This window comes from Hypanus sabinus, chromosome 7 (genome assembly GCF_030144855.1).
Source record: "Hypanus sabinus isolate sHypSab1 chromosome 7, sHypSab1.hap1, whole genome shotgun sequence".
Classification (NCBI taxonomy): Eukaryota; Metazoa; Chordata; class Chondrichthyes; order Myliobatiformes; family Dasyatidae; genus Hypanus; species Hypanus sabinus.
The window spans coordinates 20,816,676-20,833,088 of record NC_082712.1 but is presented as its reverse complement, the minus strand read 5'-3'; the positions used below and the strand labels follow the sequence as shown (position 1 = coordinate 20,833,088).

General features: G+C 43.8%; 1 protein-coding gene across 1 annotated transcript in view; it reads left to right on the top strand.

The window, feature by feature from the left end:
* The window catches only part of LOC132396292 (15-hydroxyprostaglandin dehydrogenase [NAD(+)]-like), a 77,646-nt gene that overhangs the window by 43,992 nt on the left and 17,241 nt on the right, over positions 1 to 16,413 (top strand). Inside the window, exons 3-4 of the mRNA XM_059973819.1 lie at positions 8,465 to 8,571; positions 10,292 to 10,388. Coding sequence (XP_059829802.1) covers positions 8,465 to 8,571; positions 10,292 to 10,388 — 204 coding nt within the window. The remainder of the gene's footprint in view (positions 1 to 8,464; positions 8,572 to 10,291; positions 10,389 to 16,413) is intronic.

The following is a 16,413-nucleotide window of genomic DNA, read 5'->3' as shown; positions in this document are numbered from 1 at the left end:
GCATCCAGCACATAATTCTCCGTAACTTCCTTCCCCCCCCCCCCCCCACCACCACTTTCTGCGTTCTGTATGGAATACTCCTTATGCGATTCCCTTCACCATTCATCCCTCCCCACTGATCTCCCTCCTGGCACTTATCCTTGCAAGCGGAACAAGTGCTACACCTGCCCCTGCACCTCCTCGTCTCAGGGCAGTGCTTCCGGGTGAGGTGACACTTCACCTGTGAGTTTGTTGGGGTTATCTGTTGTATGTAGGCCTCCTGTATATCAGTGAGGCCCAATGTACATTGGGAGACTGCTTTGCTGAGCACTGCAACCTTCTCTCCAGAAAATTGTTGAGAAATCAATGGACACCAATTTTAATCCCACTTCCCGTTCCCATTCTGACATTCCTGGTCAGGTGTCAGATCTCTCAGTGGGAGAGGATTTTGGAGGCAATCAGAATTCTACCTCCTTCACCATGGCACTGGAGAGGGATAGGAACAGACAATTTGGAAACACATTTAATTGCGGTAGGGGGAAATATGATGCTATTAGGCAGAAACTTGGTAACATTAATTGGGAGCAGATGTTCTCATGGAAATGCACAGCAAAAATGTGGCAATTTGCATGGCATTCTGCACAGGTATGTTCCACTGAGGCAGTGAAAGGATGGGAGAGTTAAAGAACCATGGTGTAGAAAGGATGTAGAAAATCTAGTTAAGAAGAAAAGATAAGCTTACTAAAGGTTCAAGAAACTAGGTACTGTTAGAGCTCTAGAAAATTACAAGGGTGCCAGGAAAAAGCTCAAGAATGAAACTAGGAGAGCCAGAAGGGGCCATGAGAAGGTTTTGGTGAGCAGGCTTAAGGACAACCCCAAGATGTACTACAAGTGCGTTAAGAGCAAGAGGATGAGCTGTGTGAGAATAGGAAAAATCAGGAGCAAGAGTGAAAACATGTGCGTGGAGTCAGAGGAGGTAGCAGGGGTATTTAATGAATACTTTGCTTCAGTATTCACCAGGGAAAAGGACTTTTGTGGGGATGACTTACAGCTGATTGAAATGCTTGAGCATATAGACATTAAGAAAGAGGATGTGCTGGAACTTTTTGAAAGGTTTTAAGTTAGATAAGTTGCTGGGACTGAATGAGATATACTCCAGGCTACTGTGGGAAGCGAGGGAGGAGAGTGCTGACACACTGGTGATGATCTTTGCACCATCAATAGGGATGGGAGAAGTTTGCAAATTTGGAAGGTTGCAAATGTTCCCTTGTTCAGGAAAGGGGGTACAGCTAACCCAGGAAATTATAGACCAGTATGCCTTACTTCAGTGGTGGGCAAGTTGTTGGCGAAGATCCTGCGAGGCAGGATTTATGAGCATTTGGAGAGACATAATCTGATTAGCGATAGTCAGCATGGCTTTGTTAAGAGCAGGTCGTGCCTTACGAACCTGAATGAATTCTTGGAGGATGAAATAAAGCACATCGATGAAGGTAGAGCGGTGGATGTAGTGTATATGGATTTCAGTAAGGCGTTTGATAAGGTTCCCCATGTGAGGCTCACTCAAAATGTATTGAGGCATTGGATCCAAGGAGACCTTGTTTTGGGGATCCAGAATTGGCTTGACCACAGAAGGCAAAGAGTGGTGTAGAAGGTTCATATTCTGCATGGAGGACAGTGACCAATGGAGTTCTGCAGGGATCTGTTCTGGGACTCCCCCTCTTTGTGATTTTTATAAATGACCTGGATGAGGAAGTAGAATGGTGGGTTAGTAAGTTTTCTGATAACACAAAGGTTGGGGGTGTTAATGTTCATGGCAAAACTCTTGACAGTGTGGAGAATCAGAGGGATCGGGGTCTGTGTCCATAGGTCACTCAAAGCAGATGCGCAGGTTGACAGCATTGTTAAGAAGATATATAGTGTGTTGGCCTTCTTCAACCATGGGACTGAGTTCAAGAACCATAAGGTAATGTTACAGCTATATAAGACCTTAGTTAGATCTCATTTGGAATACTGTGTTCAGTTCTGGTCACCTCATTGCAGGAAGGATGTGGATACTGTAGAGAGAGTGCAGAGGAGATTTACAAGAATGCTGCCTGAATTGAAAAGCATGCCTTATGAGAATGATTTAGTGAACTTGGCCTTTTCTCCTTGGAGCAATGGAGGATAAGAGGTGACCTGATAGAGGTGTATAAGATGATGAGAGGTATTGATCATGTGGATACCAGAGGCTTTTTCCGGGGGCTGAAATGGCTATCAAGAGGAGGCATAGCTTTAAGGTGCTTGTAGATAACAAGATGTCAGAGGTAAGGTTTTCACACAGAGAGAACTAGGTGCATGGAATGCACTGCCTGTGAAGGTGGTAGAGGTGGATACAGTAGGGTCTTTTAAGAGACTCTTAGATAGGTACATGGAGCATAGAAAAATAGAGGGCTATGAGATAGGGAAATTCTAGGCAGTTTCTAGAGCAGTTGGCACAACGTTGTGGCCGAAGGGCCTGTAATGTGCTGTAGATTTCCGTGTCTATGTTCCTCCTTGGTTTTCTCTACCTTCACGATAAGGCCACACTCAGGTTAGAGGAGCAATACCTTACATTCGCAGCAACACACACAAAATGCTGGAGAAACTCAGCAGGCCAGACAGCATCTATGGAAAAAATAGTATAGTCAGTATTTCAGGCCAAGACCCTTAATTATCTAAATAACTCTCTTACTAATTTCTCCTTTGGCTCCTCCTACTTCCTTCAAACACAAGGTGTAGCCTTGGGCACCCACATACAGTAGGTATCAGCTATGCCTGCCTTTTTGTCAGCTACGTGGAACGGTCTAAGTTCCAAGCCTACACTGGTGTCCGTCCCTCACTTTTCAGGAAGGGTCTCGCCCCGAAATGTTGATTCCATAAATGCTGCCTGGCCTGCTGTGCTCCTCCAGCATTGTGTGTGTGTTGCTTGGATTTCCAGCATCTGCAGATATTCTCTTATTTGTGACCTTATATTCTGTCTGAGTTGCTTCCAGCCTGATGGCATGAACATTGATTTCTCGAACTTCCGGTGATGGATAACCCTCCCCTTCTCTATTCCCAATCCCCTCTTCCCTCTCTCACCTTTATCTCCTTGCCTGCCAATCACCTCCCTCTGGTGCTCCTCCCCCTTTTTCTTTCTTCCATGGCCTCTGTCCCATTCCTATTAGATTCCCGCTTTTCCAGCCCTGCACCTCTTTCACCAATCAACTTCCCAGCTCTTTACTTCACCCCTCCCCCTCCCAGTTCCACCCATCACTTTGTGTTTCTTCCTTCCCTCTCCCACCTTCTAACTCTGACTGCAGTCCTGCTAAAGGGTCTCAGCCTGAAATGTCGACTGTACTCTTCCACAGATGCTGCCTGGCCTGCTGAGCTCCTCCAGCATTTTGTGTGCACTGCTATTATCAAAGTATGTATAAATTATACAAACTTGAGAATTGTCTCCTTACAGGCAGCTGTAGAACAAAGAAACTCAAAAGAACCCATGTAAAAAAGATGGTCAAAAATCCAATGTGCAGAGAGAAGAAAGGAACAATCATGTGAACAATAAAAGCAAGCAAATATCGTTCTGAACTGCAGTCCGCAGACAGTCCGTCTGCAGACACTTGCCTTGGGCCCCAACACCGTGACCTTTTCAATCTGGACCGGTGCTTAAATTGTCATCCAAACCTCGGGTTCTGTCGCTTCGATGAACTTCGGGACCTGCACCCCGCGGCCTCAATGCGGCCTGTACCTGACCTTTCCAACTCAGGCCAGCGCTTAAATCGATTGAACCTCGGGACTTTCCTCACTTCCAGTAACGCGCCTGCTGGTTCGCCTTGCCTTGGTGCTGCCACATGAAATTGCCTCCAAATCCAAAGGGAAGTTATAGGCTATTTGTGGTGACCAGTTGCCAGAAAAGGTGTGATTAGCAAAGCATTACATTTTTTTTCTTTGTTTCATTGGCCTCCAACAAGCAGTTATTCAGCGCCATCTTAAACCGGAATGATGCATCTACAAGTATGTTTTCCATTGCACCTCAACATCTCTGTACAAATGACAATAAATTTGACTTAATTTGTAATGTTGTTTACTGACAAAAGATACCTTGGATTTCAGTGTCATTCAAGTCAGTGTTTGAATATCATTTTAGGAGCTGTAGACCTGCAGTCCAAGAGCCCTCCGTACAGCAATGGAGGAGTCATAGTCACAGAGCACCACAGCACAGAAACAGGCCCTTCATCCCATCTAGTCCATGCTGAACTATTGTTCTGCCTGGTTCCATTAACCTGCAGCTGGACAATAGCCCGCCATACCTCTGCTGACCATGTACTTGCCCAAACTTCTCTTGAATGTTGAACTCGAACTTGAATCCATCATGTCCACTGGCAGTTTGTCCCACACCCTGGCCACCCTCTGTTGAAGAAGTTTCCCTGCAAGTATTTCACCTTTCGCCCTTAACGTATGACCCCTTGTGCTAGTCTCACCCAAACTCCCACCCAGTCCAACGCAGTTACAAAGAACACAAAGAGTGCTACTGATTTATACCACAACTAAAAGTTAATTGTTGATAAAGGCGTTTAAAGATCTGGTGTTATAATGGAGTTAGCCATTTTTCAAGTGTCTTGAACATAATTCCATTCTCTTGTTTCTGTTGCTGAAAGTTTGGGAATCCTATTCCCGACGCAGGATTCATTCCTTTCTGCTTACAGTTGCTGCTTGACCCACTGGCTGCCCCACACAGTTTGTTCCTGTGGGAAGAAATCGCTAATATTTTGAAGCTTATTTTTAACACTTGTTAACAGTACTGCCATCCTAACTGCCAGATTTACAATTTTTCCAGCATTACTAATAGTGTTAATACTTTGAAAAGTGTTTCGGCATATTCATTCTTCTTGGAAAGAACTGCTTCCTTCACCCTCCCAAGCATTTAGATTAAAATGTGAAAATAAGAGGAGGAAGTGAGAACTATCAAATTTGTTTTCCAGTGGTTAAGTAGCACCTGGCTACCAGAAATCATGAAGGGTTTTTATTAGCCTGAGCACTAGCACAGCCTGCTGCTGTTCACGACCGTGTCACAGTATTCAGCTCAAACGTGACGTCAGGCTTTCAGGCGGCACAACGGCCACGTCAACAACGATGACGAGACTGAGCGCAGAGAGGGAGTGGACCGGCTGGTCGACTTGTGTGAGAAGAACAACCTAAGCTTGAATGTGAAGAAGATCAAGGAAATCATTGTGGACTTCAGGAAAATGCAAATGAACCATCCCCCTCTGTGAATGCATGGCTACTCCGTAGACAGAGTTACCATAAGTGCACCAAATTCCTGGGAGTCCACGTCACAGATTACCTCACCTGGTCCCTTAATATCACCTCCCCAAATAAGAAGGCACAGCAGTCCCTCCACTTCCTAAGAAGATTGAGGCAAGCAAGGCTCCCCACCCCCCACCATCTTAACTGTATTTTACAGGAGCACCATTGACAGCATCCTGACAAGTTGTAGCTCCATCTGGTGTGGAATCAGCCAAACATCAGACCTGAAGACCCACAAAGGCTGGTGAGAACAGCTGAGAGGATCATAGGGGTTTCCTTATCATCCACATTTATCAGGAGCGCTGTGTACGCAGATCCCACCCGACCATCCGGCGTCCTCTTTGATTTTCTACCATCAGGCAGGAGACTCTGATTCATAAAACAAGAATGGTCAGGGTGAGAAACAAGGCCTTCACTCAAGCCAGTAGGCTTCTGAACTCCCAGCCACATCGTATTGAAGTGTCACTGGTTAATCTGTTCCAAACCTTACAATATCAGATTTATGTGCTTTAGTTTGTTATTTTTGTGTGACTCATCTTTAGATTTTATCTTACCTTCACAAGTTAGCCTGTGTTATGTGTACTACTGTGCTTCACACCCTGGTTTTGAGAAATATCTCGTTTCCATGGGCATGATATGATTATATAGTGTATATACATGTATATGGTTAAATGATAATAAACTTGACTTGTTTATATTCAAGCATATAGTAGCAGAATTTGACTAATAAGTCCCTTAAATCACTTATTATGATCCGGAATGTAATCTCTGCTTCACAGTAACCAACTTCCCAGGAGAACGTTACTGGCGAGTTCCTTCAAGGGTCTGTTTTTGGGCCTCTTGTGATTTATAAGCATTTGGGATGGTGCCATAGAGTCACAGAGTAACGTACCACAAATAGACCTAATGTCCAGCTTGTTCATGCCAAACATTGTGTCCACCAAGCCTGTCCCATTTGATTAAGTTTGGTCCATCTCCCTCTGAACCTTTCCTATCCACGTATCAGTCCAAATTTCTTTTTAATGTCATTACATTCCCTGCCTCAACCACTCTGTCCAGCGGCTCATTCCATTTACACACCACCCACTTAGGACCTTACTTCCTAAGACCTTTTCAAATATTTTCCCTCTCATCTTGGGCCTATGCCCTCTAGTTTTTCATTCCCTTTCCCAAGAAAATGACTATTTGTGTTCAGTTTATCCATGCTCATTGTTTTTATAACCCTCCATAAGGTCACCCCTCAATCTCCTAATCTCCTGTGTATAATGTCCCAACCTATCCAATCTCCCCCTATAACTCAAGCCTTCAAGTCCTGGAAAAGTTATTTGAACTTGTAAATTTTCTTTGTAATTTTTCCAGCTTACGGATGTCCTTCCTATAACAGGAAAGCATAAGATTGGATAAGATTAACAAGAATTGATGAGAACATAAGGAATTGGACAGACTCCAGTGCTACAGGCGGTCTGAGAGTAATTGGGACTTCAGCAGATATGTAGTTAGAACAGCTCTAAATAAATCAAATAAAGTAATTCCATGTGGGGAAAAGTAGTCTAGGGTGTTACACAGACAAGATGCTGGGGGAACTCAGCAGGCCAGGCAGTATCTGTGGAAAAGAGTGAACAGTTGATGCTTTGGGGCAAGACCCTTATCAGGACTGAAGAAAAAGATAAGGTTAGCGTGAGAAGGTGAGGGGAGGAGAGGGAGAAATACAAGGTGATAGGTGAAACTAGGAGAGGGGAGGGGTGAAGTAAAGAGCTGGGAAGTTGATTGATGAAAAAGATAAGTGGGAGTCTGATCAGAGAGGATAGAAAGCCATGGAAGAAGGGGCAGGGGGAAGAACACCAGAGGGAGACGATGGGAAGGTAAGGAGATAAGGAGAGAGAGAGAGAAATGGAAGTGGAGAATAGAGAAGGGGGGGCATTACCGGAAGTTTGAGAAATCGATGTTCATGCCATCAGGTTGGAGGCTGAATACAAAGCATTACTCCTCCAACCTGAGTGTAGCCTCATTGCAGCAGTAGAGGAAGCCATGGATTGACATGTCGGAATGGGAATGGGAAGTAGAATTAAATTGAGAGGCCACTGGGAGATCATGAGTGGGTCTCCCAATCTACATCAGATCTCATTGATATACAGGAGGCAACACCAAAAGCACCAACCACAGTAGATGACCCCAACAGACTCACAAGTGAAGTGTCATCTCACCCGGAAGGACTGTTTGGGGCTCTGAATGGTTATGAGGGAGCATAATTAAAACAGGTTAACAAATGGATACAAAATAGGTAATTCATGTTCTGAATTTGCATAATGCACTCTTGACCATAGGAAGTCCAAGTTATTGAACAGATCTTTTGTACAATAAGATAGACTCTGAACCTCACAGTCTATCTCATCACAGCCCTACACCTTTTTGTCTGCACTTTTTCTGTAATTGTAACAGTCTATCCTGCATTCTGTAATTGCTTTTCCCTTGTACTACCTCAGCTTACTGATACGATGAGATGATTGTATGGACGGAATGCAAAACAAAGAAAGTCAAACTAATGACAGAGAATTACGCAGCATCTTATTGAATAAACAGGCTAACTTGAAGGGCTGAGTGGACAACGTTACTATTTCTCCTGCTCTTATAATCTGAAAGAAATCCTAATTTACCAGGAGGTTAAAGTAGAGTGAACAATAACTTCATGGCATTTTAAAAGTTTCTTCCCCTCCCCCCAGGCAGTTAATCTGATCAATGATTCTAGTTAGCCCCACGCCCCACCCTGCTCATCTATTACCACAGTTTTTGCACTGCACCATAAACACTTTAAACCACCCGCTTACAACGCAAATACATACCCATAATTTTATATAAATATAAACACACACACACACACACACACACACACACACACACACACATATTTTATTCCATATCTGTATTTTAAACTCTAACTTTCTTTGGAATTGTTGAATATTGTTTTACGTTGCATGTCATGCCAATATATAGTACCACAGCAAATTCCTAACACACATAAATGTACATAGTGAATGAAATTGTTCCTTCATCCTTGATCTTAATTTTCAATTGTTCTACTGTAGCTCATTTAATTGCCTATTTAACGTAGAATGCTACAGGGACAATGTATTCTCTCAATCAGGTCAATTAATTAAAATTCTTACATCATATCTTCCAGATCTTTTTAATAAAACCGTGGAGAAGTTTGGAAAACTAGATATACTGTGCAATAATGCAGGAATAAATAATGAAAATTATTGGGAAAAAACTATTTCTGTCAACCTGGTAAGTACCATGCAATGAAATTCCACTTACTCATCAAGCCTGCCCTAACAATTCAGAAGTAATTTCTTAACAGATAAAGGAATGGGTCATTTGTATCTTCAACCTTGGTGGTTTCCACACCGCTTTCCCTACATCTCTCCAGTATGGGCTCTGAGATGGTTAATTAGACCTGTTTAGGATCTTCAGGCTCTGCACAGGTTCAGCAGGTGATGCTTAACAGGTCAGCAGAGTGGTAATTGAGCATGGTGTATTCCTTCCACTCTTAGTGCACAAGCTCCCTTCGCAGAAATCCAAGGTGCTCGATAACTTCCCAGACAGTTCTTCTCCATTGGAGGTCAATGGGATCCATGAGTTAGTCTACACAAAATCTCCACCTGCAGAAAGTTTGCACATGATACTGTGATAAAATACCTTGGGTGGTTCAGAGCTTGCTAAAGAATAACAGTGGGATGCACAGTCTAAATGATAAAATGCCTGATCACCTTTAGAACACCTCACCAGCTTTGGGCATTTTCAGTACCTTGAATATTGTAACAATCCCAAACAGCTACACAAGAATGTCACACACAAAATGCTGGTGGAACGCAGCTGGCCAGGCAGCATCTATAGGGAGAAGCACTGTCGACATTTCGGGCCGAGACCCTTCAACAGTGCTTCTCCTTATAGATGCTGCCTAGCCTGCTGTGTTCCACCAGCATTTTGTGTGTGTTGTTTGAATTTCCAGCATCTGCAGATTTCCTCGTGTTTACACAAGAATGTCATCAGGCAAACTTTGGCACCAAGCCATCTATGGAGATAATAGGACAAATCAAGTCAAAGAGAGATATTGGATAGAAATAAACCCCTTGGTCTGAGTCCATGACAACCACTGATCACCCATTTTTACACTAAATCTAACTTAATCTATTTTATTCTTGCCACACAAACGCAGGGTTGTATATGGTGATAAATATGTACTTCGAACTTTGAACATTCCACCATCACCTACCACTCATAGGGAGCATTTGGAGGCAAATTACAGTAGCCAATTTACATAGAACCCCTGCCATCTTTGGGATGTATAAAACTAGAAAACCATGCAGTCACAGAAAATGCTCAAAGTAAATCCAAGCTCTAAGTAAACACCCTCCTATTAAAGTCAATAGAGCAACTGATCATTAAATTGTCAGTCTATTCACTATCAAATGCTTATTTTAAAATTTATTGATAGTAAAGTATTGAATGAAATGTTTGAAATTTCATTTTATGTTCAAAGTAAATTTTATTATCAAAGTACATATACATCATCATACACAACCCTGAGATTGATTTTCTTGCAGGTGTACTTAATAACTCTGTAAGAATAATAACAATAACAGAAGACTGTCCAACTTGAGCATTCAACCAGTGTCCAAAAGGCAAAAAACTGTACAAATATAAAAAAACAAGAAAATAGTAATAATAAATAAATAAGCAACAAGTATCAAGAATATGAGATGAAGGGTCCTTGAAAGTGAGTCCGTTGGTCATGGGAACAGTTCAGTGATGGCACAAGTTGAGTGCAAATCCCACGCAGACAGCAATGGAGGTCAGGATTGGGCCCGGCTCTCCAGTGCTGTGAGGCAGTGTCTCTACTGACAGCTCCACTCTGCCACCCCAACTCAATCACCTGTCTCTAACTCAATCGATTGACTTTAGCTTCAAATGATTTTCTTCTAATTATGCCTAATCTTTTATGCAGGTGGCATTGGTACAAGCAAGTTATCTGGCTTTGGAACACATGAGGAGTGATCACGGAGGGAAGGGCGGTTGCATTGTGAATGTGGCCTCCATGTCAAGTAAGATGTGAAAAGTTTACAGAAATGTAGATGCTTAAAAAGTAAATAACTACCATTTTCCATGAAGGGAAACTTAAAACAGTATCAGTTCTGTGCAAGAAGCAGAGAAGACACACATAAAGTGCTAAAGGAGTTCAAGCAGATCAGGAAGCATCTCTGGAGAGGAATAAGCACTCAACATTTTGGGTGGAGGCCTTTCATTCCTGATGAAGGGTCTTGACTCAGAACATCAATTGTTTATTCCTCAGCATGTCAGACAATTCTGTGGAGAGGGAAATGAGTTAGTGTTTCATTTTCTCTGAGTTAAAAATCAAATGCCATAAAGCCTTACAGGAGGAGGATGGGAGTGGGAGGAGGAAATAGGGAATGTCTCTGATAAGCCAAACATTGGGCAGGAAGTACAAGAGCCTTAGCTCTCACCACCAGATTCAGAAGCAGCTCTTACCCTTCAACAATCAGGCTCCTGATCCAACATGGTTAATTTCATTCACCTCAACACTGAACTGATTCCACAACCCACAGACTCACTTTCAAGGACTCTACAACTCGTGTTCTCCATAGTGTTTATTTTTATTTGCTCAATTTGTCTTCCTTTAAATATCAGTTAGTGGCAGTCTTGTTTATTCACAAGTGTAAAGGAGAACAAAGTAATTGTTATTCCGGAACCAATGCAGCGCAAAAGATAAAGAACACAATAAATATAAATATATAAGATAGATTACGTACATTGATTGATTGTACATCCATAAAGTGGCACCAGGCTGCACATAAAATGACAAGAGTTGATAAACTAGCGGTGATGTTAATTGGTAGGAGTGTTGATCAGCCTGATTGGTTGGGGAGAGTAACTGTTTGGAGTTCCTACCCACCTGACTTCACCTATCAACTTGTGGCTATCCTTCTTTCCCTTACCCTGTTTTTTTATTCTGTCATTTCTGCCTTCCTTTCCAGTCCTGAAGAAGGGTCTTGGCCTGAAACATCAACTGTTTATTCATTTCCATAGATGCTACCTGACCTATAGAACCATAGAACACTACAGCACAGTACAGGCCCTTCAGCCCTCCATGTTGTGCTGACCCATATAATCCTTTAAAAAAAAGTACTAAACCCACACTACCCCATAACCCTCCATTGTTTTTTTTCATCCACGTGCCTGTCCAAGAGGCTCTTAAATACCCCTAATGTTTTAGCCTCCACCACCATCCTTGGCAAGTCATTCCAGGCACTCACAACCCTCTGTGTAAAAAACTTACCCCTGATGTCTCCCTTAAACTTCCCTCCCTTAACTTTGTACATATGCCCTCTGGTGTTTGCTATTGGTGCCCTGGGAAACAGGTACTGACTATCCACCCTATCTATGCCTCTCATGATCTTGTAGACCTCTATCAAGTCCCCTCTCATTCTTCTACGCTCCAAAGAGAGAAGTCCCAGCTCTGCTAACTTTGCTTCATATGACTTGTTCTCCAATCCAGGCCACATCCTAGTAAATCTCCTCTGCACCCTCTCCACCAGGATTAAACACAATACTTTAAGTGCGGTCTCACCAGAGATTTGTAGAGTTGCAACATGACCTCTCCACTCTGGACCTACTGTGTTCCTCTCGCATTCTGGGTGTGTTGATTTAAATTTGCAGCATTTGCAGAATCTGCAGTTTGTTTTTGAGTCTGGTGGTCCTTGCCTGAATGCTATATAGTCTCTTCCCTTATGGGAGTGGGACAAACTGTCCATGAACAGGGTGGGTGGGATCCTTCCTGATGTTACTGGCCATTTTCTGGCACCTTTCTGTGTATATGGAGGTAGTGATTACAATATTATTGAGTTCAACTTTAAATTTGAAAGGGGGAAAGTAAAGTCTGATGTAGCAGTATTTCAGTGGAGTGAGGGAAATTACAGTGGTTTGAGAGAGGAGTTGACCAAAGTAAATTGGAAGGAGATGCTGGCAGGGATGTCAGCAGAGCAGCAATGATATCATCTTCTGGGGAAAATGAGGAAGATGCAGGACAGATGTATTCCAAAAACGAAGAAATGCTCAGATGGCAAAATATTACAACCATTGCTGACAAGGAAAGTCAAAGCTAATGTAAAAACAAAAGAGAGAACATACAACAATGCAAAAATTAGTGGTAAGACAGAGGATTAGGAAGCTTTTAAAACTTAAGGAGAGCAACTAAAAGCAGCATTAGGAAGGGAAAGAGGATATATGAAAGCAAGCTGGCGAAAAATATCAAAGTGGATAGTAAAAGCTTCTTCAAGTATGCAAAAAATAAAAGAGAGATAATATTGGAAATAGAACCACTAGAAAATGAGGCTGGAGAAATTATAACAGGGGTCAAGGAGGTGGCAGGTGAACTAAATGAGTTTTTAGAATCAGTCACAAAATACTGGAGGAACTCAGCAGGCCAAACAACATCTGTGGAAAAGAGTACAATTGATATTTTGGGCCAAGACATCAGCTGTGCTCTTTTCCATAAATACTGCCTGGCCTGATGAGTTCCTCCAGCGTTTTGTATGTATTGCTTTTGATTTCCAGCATCTGCAGATTTTCTCTTGTTTTTGATTTTCATCAGTCTTCACTGTGGAAGACACTAGCAGTGTGCCAGGTTTAGAAGGGTGTGAGGGAAGAGAAATGAGTCCAGTTATTATTACAAGGGAGAAGCTGCTCAAAAAGCTGAAAGACTTAAAGGTACATAAGTCACCCGGAACAGATGAACTGCACCCCCTGGGGTTCTGAAAGAGGTAGTGGGAGAGATTGTAGAGGCATTAGTAAAGATCTTACAAAAATTATTGGACTCTGATATGGTGCCAGGGATTGGAAAATTGCAAATGTTACTCCACTCTTGAAGAAAGGAGAAAGCAGCAGAAAGGAAATTGTAGATCAGTTAGCCTGACCTCAGTGGCTGGGATAAGTTTGTGGTCAATTGTTAAGGATGAGGTTAACTTAGTGACACAGGACAAGATAGGACAAAGTCAGCATGATTTCCTTAAGGGAAAATCTTGCTTGATGAACCTGTTGGAATTCTTTGATGAGATTACAAGTAGGATAGATAAAGGAGATGCAGTGGATGTTTCTCAGAGCTACCTGGACTATTCCTCTTCCCACCCTGTCTCTTGCAAAAATGCTATCCCCTTCTCACAATTCCTCCGTCTCTGCCACATCTGCTCTCAGGATGAGGCTTTTCATTCCAGGACGAAGATGTCTTCCTTTTTTAAACAAAGGGGTTTCCCTTTGTCCACCATCAACTCTGCTCTCAAACAAATCTCTCCCATTTCCCGCACATCTGCCCTCACCCCATTCACCCGCCACCCCACTCGGGATAGGGTTTCCCTTGTCCTTACCTACCACCCCACCAGCCTCCAGGTCCAACATATAATTCTCCGTAACTTCCGCCACCTCCAAAGGGATCCCACTACCAAGCACATTTTTCCCTCCCCCACCTTTCTGCTTTCCGCAGGGATCGCTCCCTATGCGACTCCCTTGTCCACTCGTCCCCCTCATTCCTTCCCACCGATCTTCCTCCTGGCACTTATCCTTGTAAACGGAACAAGTACTACACCTGCCCTTACACTTCCTCCCTCACCACCATTCAGGGCCCCAGACAGTCCTTCCAGGTGAGGCGACACTTCACCTGTGAGTCGGCTGGTGTGGTATACTGCGTCTGGTGCTTTCGGTGTGGCCTTTTATATATTGGTGAGACCCAACGCAGACTGGGAGACCATTTCGCTGAACACCTAAGCTCGGTCTACTAGAAAAAGCAGGATTTCCCAGTGGCCACACATTTTAATTCCACGTCCCATTCCCATTCTGATATGTCTATCCATGGCGTCCTCTGCTGTCAAAATGAATCCAAACTCAGGTTGAAGGAACATCTTATATACCGGCTGGGTAGCCTCCAACCTGAAGGCATGAACATTGACTTCTCTAACTTCCGTTAATGCCCCCCTTCCCTTCTTACCCTATACCTGACATATTTAGTTGTTTGCCTGTTCTACATCTCCCACTGGTGTTCCCGCCACCTTTCTTTCTCCTGAGGCCTCCCGTCCCATGACCCTTTCCTTTCTCCAGCTCTGTGTCACTTTCGCCAATCACCGTTCCAGCTCTTAGCTTCATCCCACCCCCTCTGGTCTACTCCTATCATTTTGCATTTCCCCCTCCCCCCACTACTTTCAAATCTCTTACTATCTTTCCCTTCGATTAGTCCTGATGAAAGGTCTCGGCCCGAAACGTCGACAGTGCTTCTCCCTATAGATGCTGCCTGGCCTGCTGTGTTCCACCAGCATTTTGTGGGTCTTGCTTGAATTTCCAGCATCTGCAGATTTCCTCGTGTTTGCAGTGGATGTTGTATATTTGGACATTCAGAAGGCCTTTGACAAGGTGCCACACATGAGGCTGCTTACCAAGTTAAGAGCCCCTGGGATTACAGAAAAGTTATTGGCATGCTTAGTTAGAGCATTGGCTAGGTAGGAGGCTGTGAGTAGGAATAAAAGGATCCTTTTCTGATTGGCTGCAAGTCACTAGTGGTGTTCCACAGGCATTGGTGTTGGGAGCACTTCTTTTTATGCTGCGTATAAATGATTTCGATGATCGAATAGAGGGGAGGGGACAAAATAGAGGGGACAAAAATTGTCATGTTTGCAAATGATAGTAAGACTGGTGGAAGGGCAGGTAGTGCTGAAGATACAAGTAAGCTGCAGAAGGACCTAATCTGGAGCAGAATTTGTTGGGCAGTGGGGCTGAAGAGGAGGAAAAGGGGTCAGCTGTGATTAAATGGTGGAACAGACTTGATGGCCTAATTCTACTCCTATATCTGATATGTCCTTGATGGTGAGTGGGCTGGGTTGCCAGTGAGGTATTGAGCAGTTTTGACTACCCGCTGTAGAACTTTCCTATCTGCCACTGTGCAGCTTCCATGTTAAGCAGTGATGCAGCTTGTCAGGTTTCTCTCTTCTGTAGAACGAGGTGAGTATGGATGTGCAAGGTCCAGCTCTCTTCAGCCTCCTCAGAAAGCAGAGACATTGATGAGCTTTCTTGACTGTGGGGGTTGTGTTCTGGGACCACAAGAGATTGTGTGTGATGTGCACTCCCAGGAGTCTGAAACTGCTCACAGTTTCCACTGCTGTGCCATCGATGTAAAATGGGGCGTCAGTGGTGCGAGTTCTCCTGAAGTTGATAACCATCTTGTTGACGTTCAAGCAGAGGGGTGCACAGACCTTGCACCAGGCCTTGAGATCTCCCGCCACCTCATCATTGGTGATAAGCCCCACCACTTTTGTGCCGGCATCTGTGGGGCAATAGAGTTGAAAGCCAAACTGAAATCCAGAAATGGCATTCGGACATGTGTCCTCATTTTCCAGGTGTATCAGGGCCAGGTGCATGACAGATGCTGTGGCATCGGTCATAGAGCAGTAATATCGGTAAGCATATTGGTTAGAGTCCAAAATGGCAAGAGTGGAGTTTGTGATCTGTGCCATTACCAGCCTTTCAGATGATTGGTGTCAGTGCCACTGGGCAGTGGCTCACTTAGGGGTGGAGGTCTTCCCTGCAGGGATGATGGTGGCTGATTTGAAGCATGTGGGGACAGCAGCCTGGATGACTGAACTTTCATGTGCTGTCAGTAAGCTGGGGTACACGCTCTGAATACTTGGCCTAGGATATTATCTGACTCAGCTGCCTTACGGGATTTGACCCTGCAGAATACTGCTCATGTCCACTGCTGTTACAGTAGTGGCTGCTCACCTGGGAAGGGTGCTTTTTGTTGCACGACGAAGCATGCATAGGAGTTGTTCAGAACATCAGGGAGGGCAGCACTGCTGGTAAAGTTGATGCTCTTTTCCCTTGCACAGTCGGTAATACCCTTAATAGCAAGCCTCATACGCTGAGATTCTTTATCAAACAGGTGTTCCTGAATTTTTTGTGCATAGGCAGCCTTTGCTGTCTTGATGCCGAAGACGAGATTTCTCCTGGCTGCTCTGAGAGCTGTTCTGTCACCAGACTTGACAGCAGTGTCTCGGGCTTTTTAATAGCAAG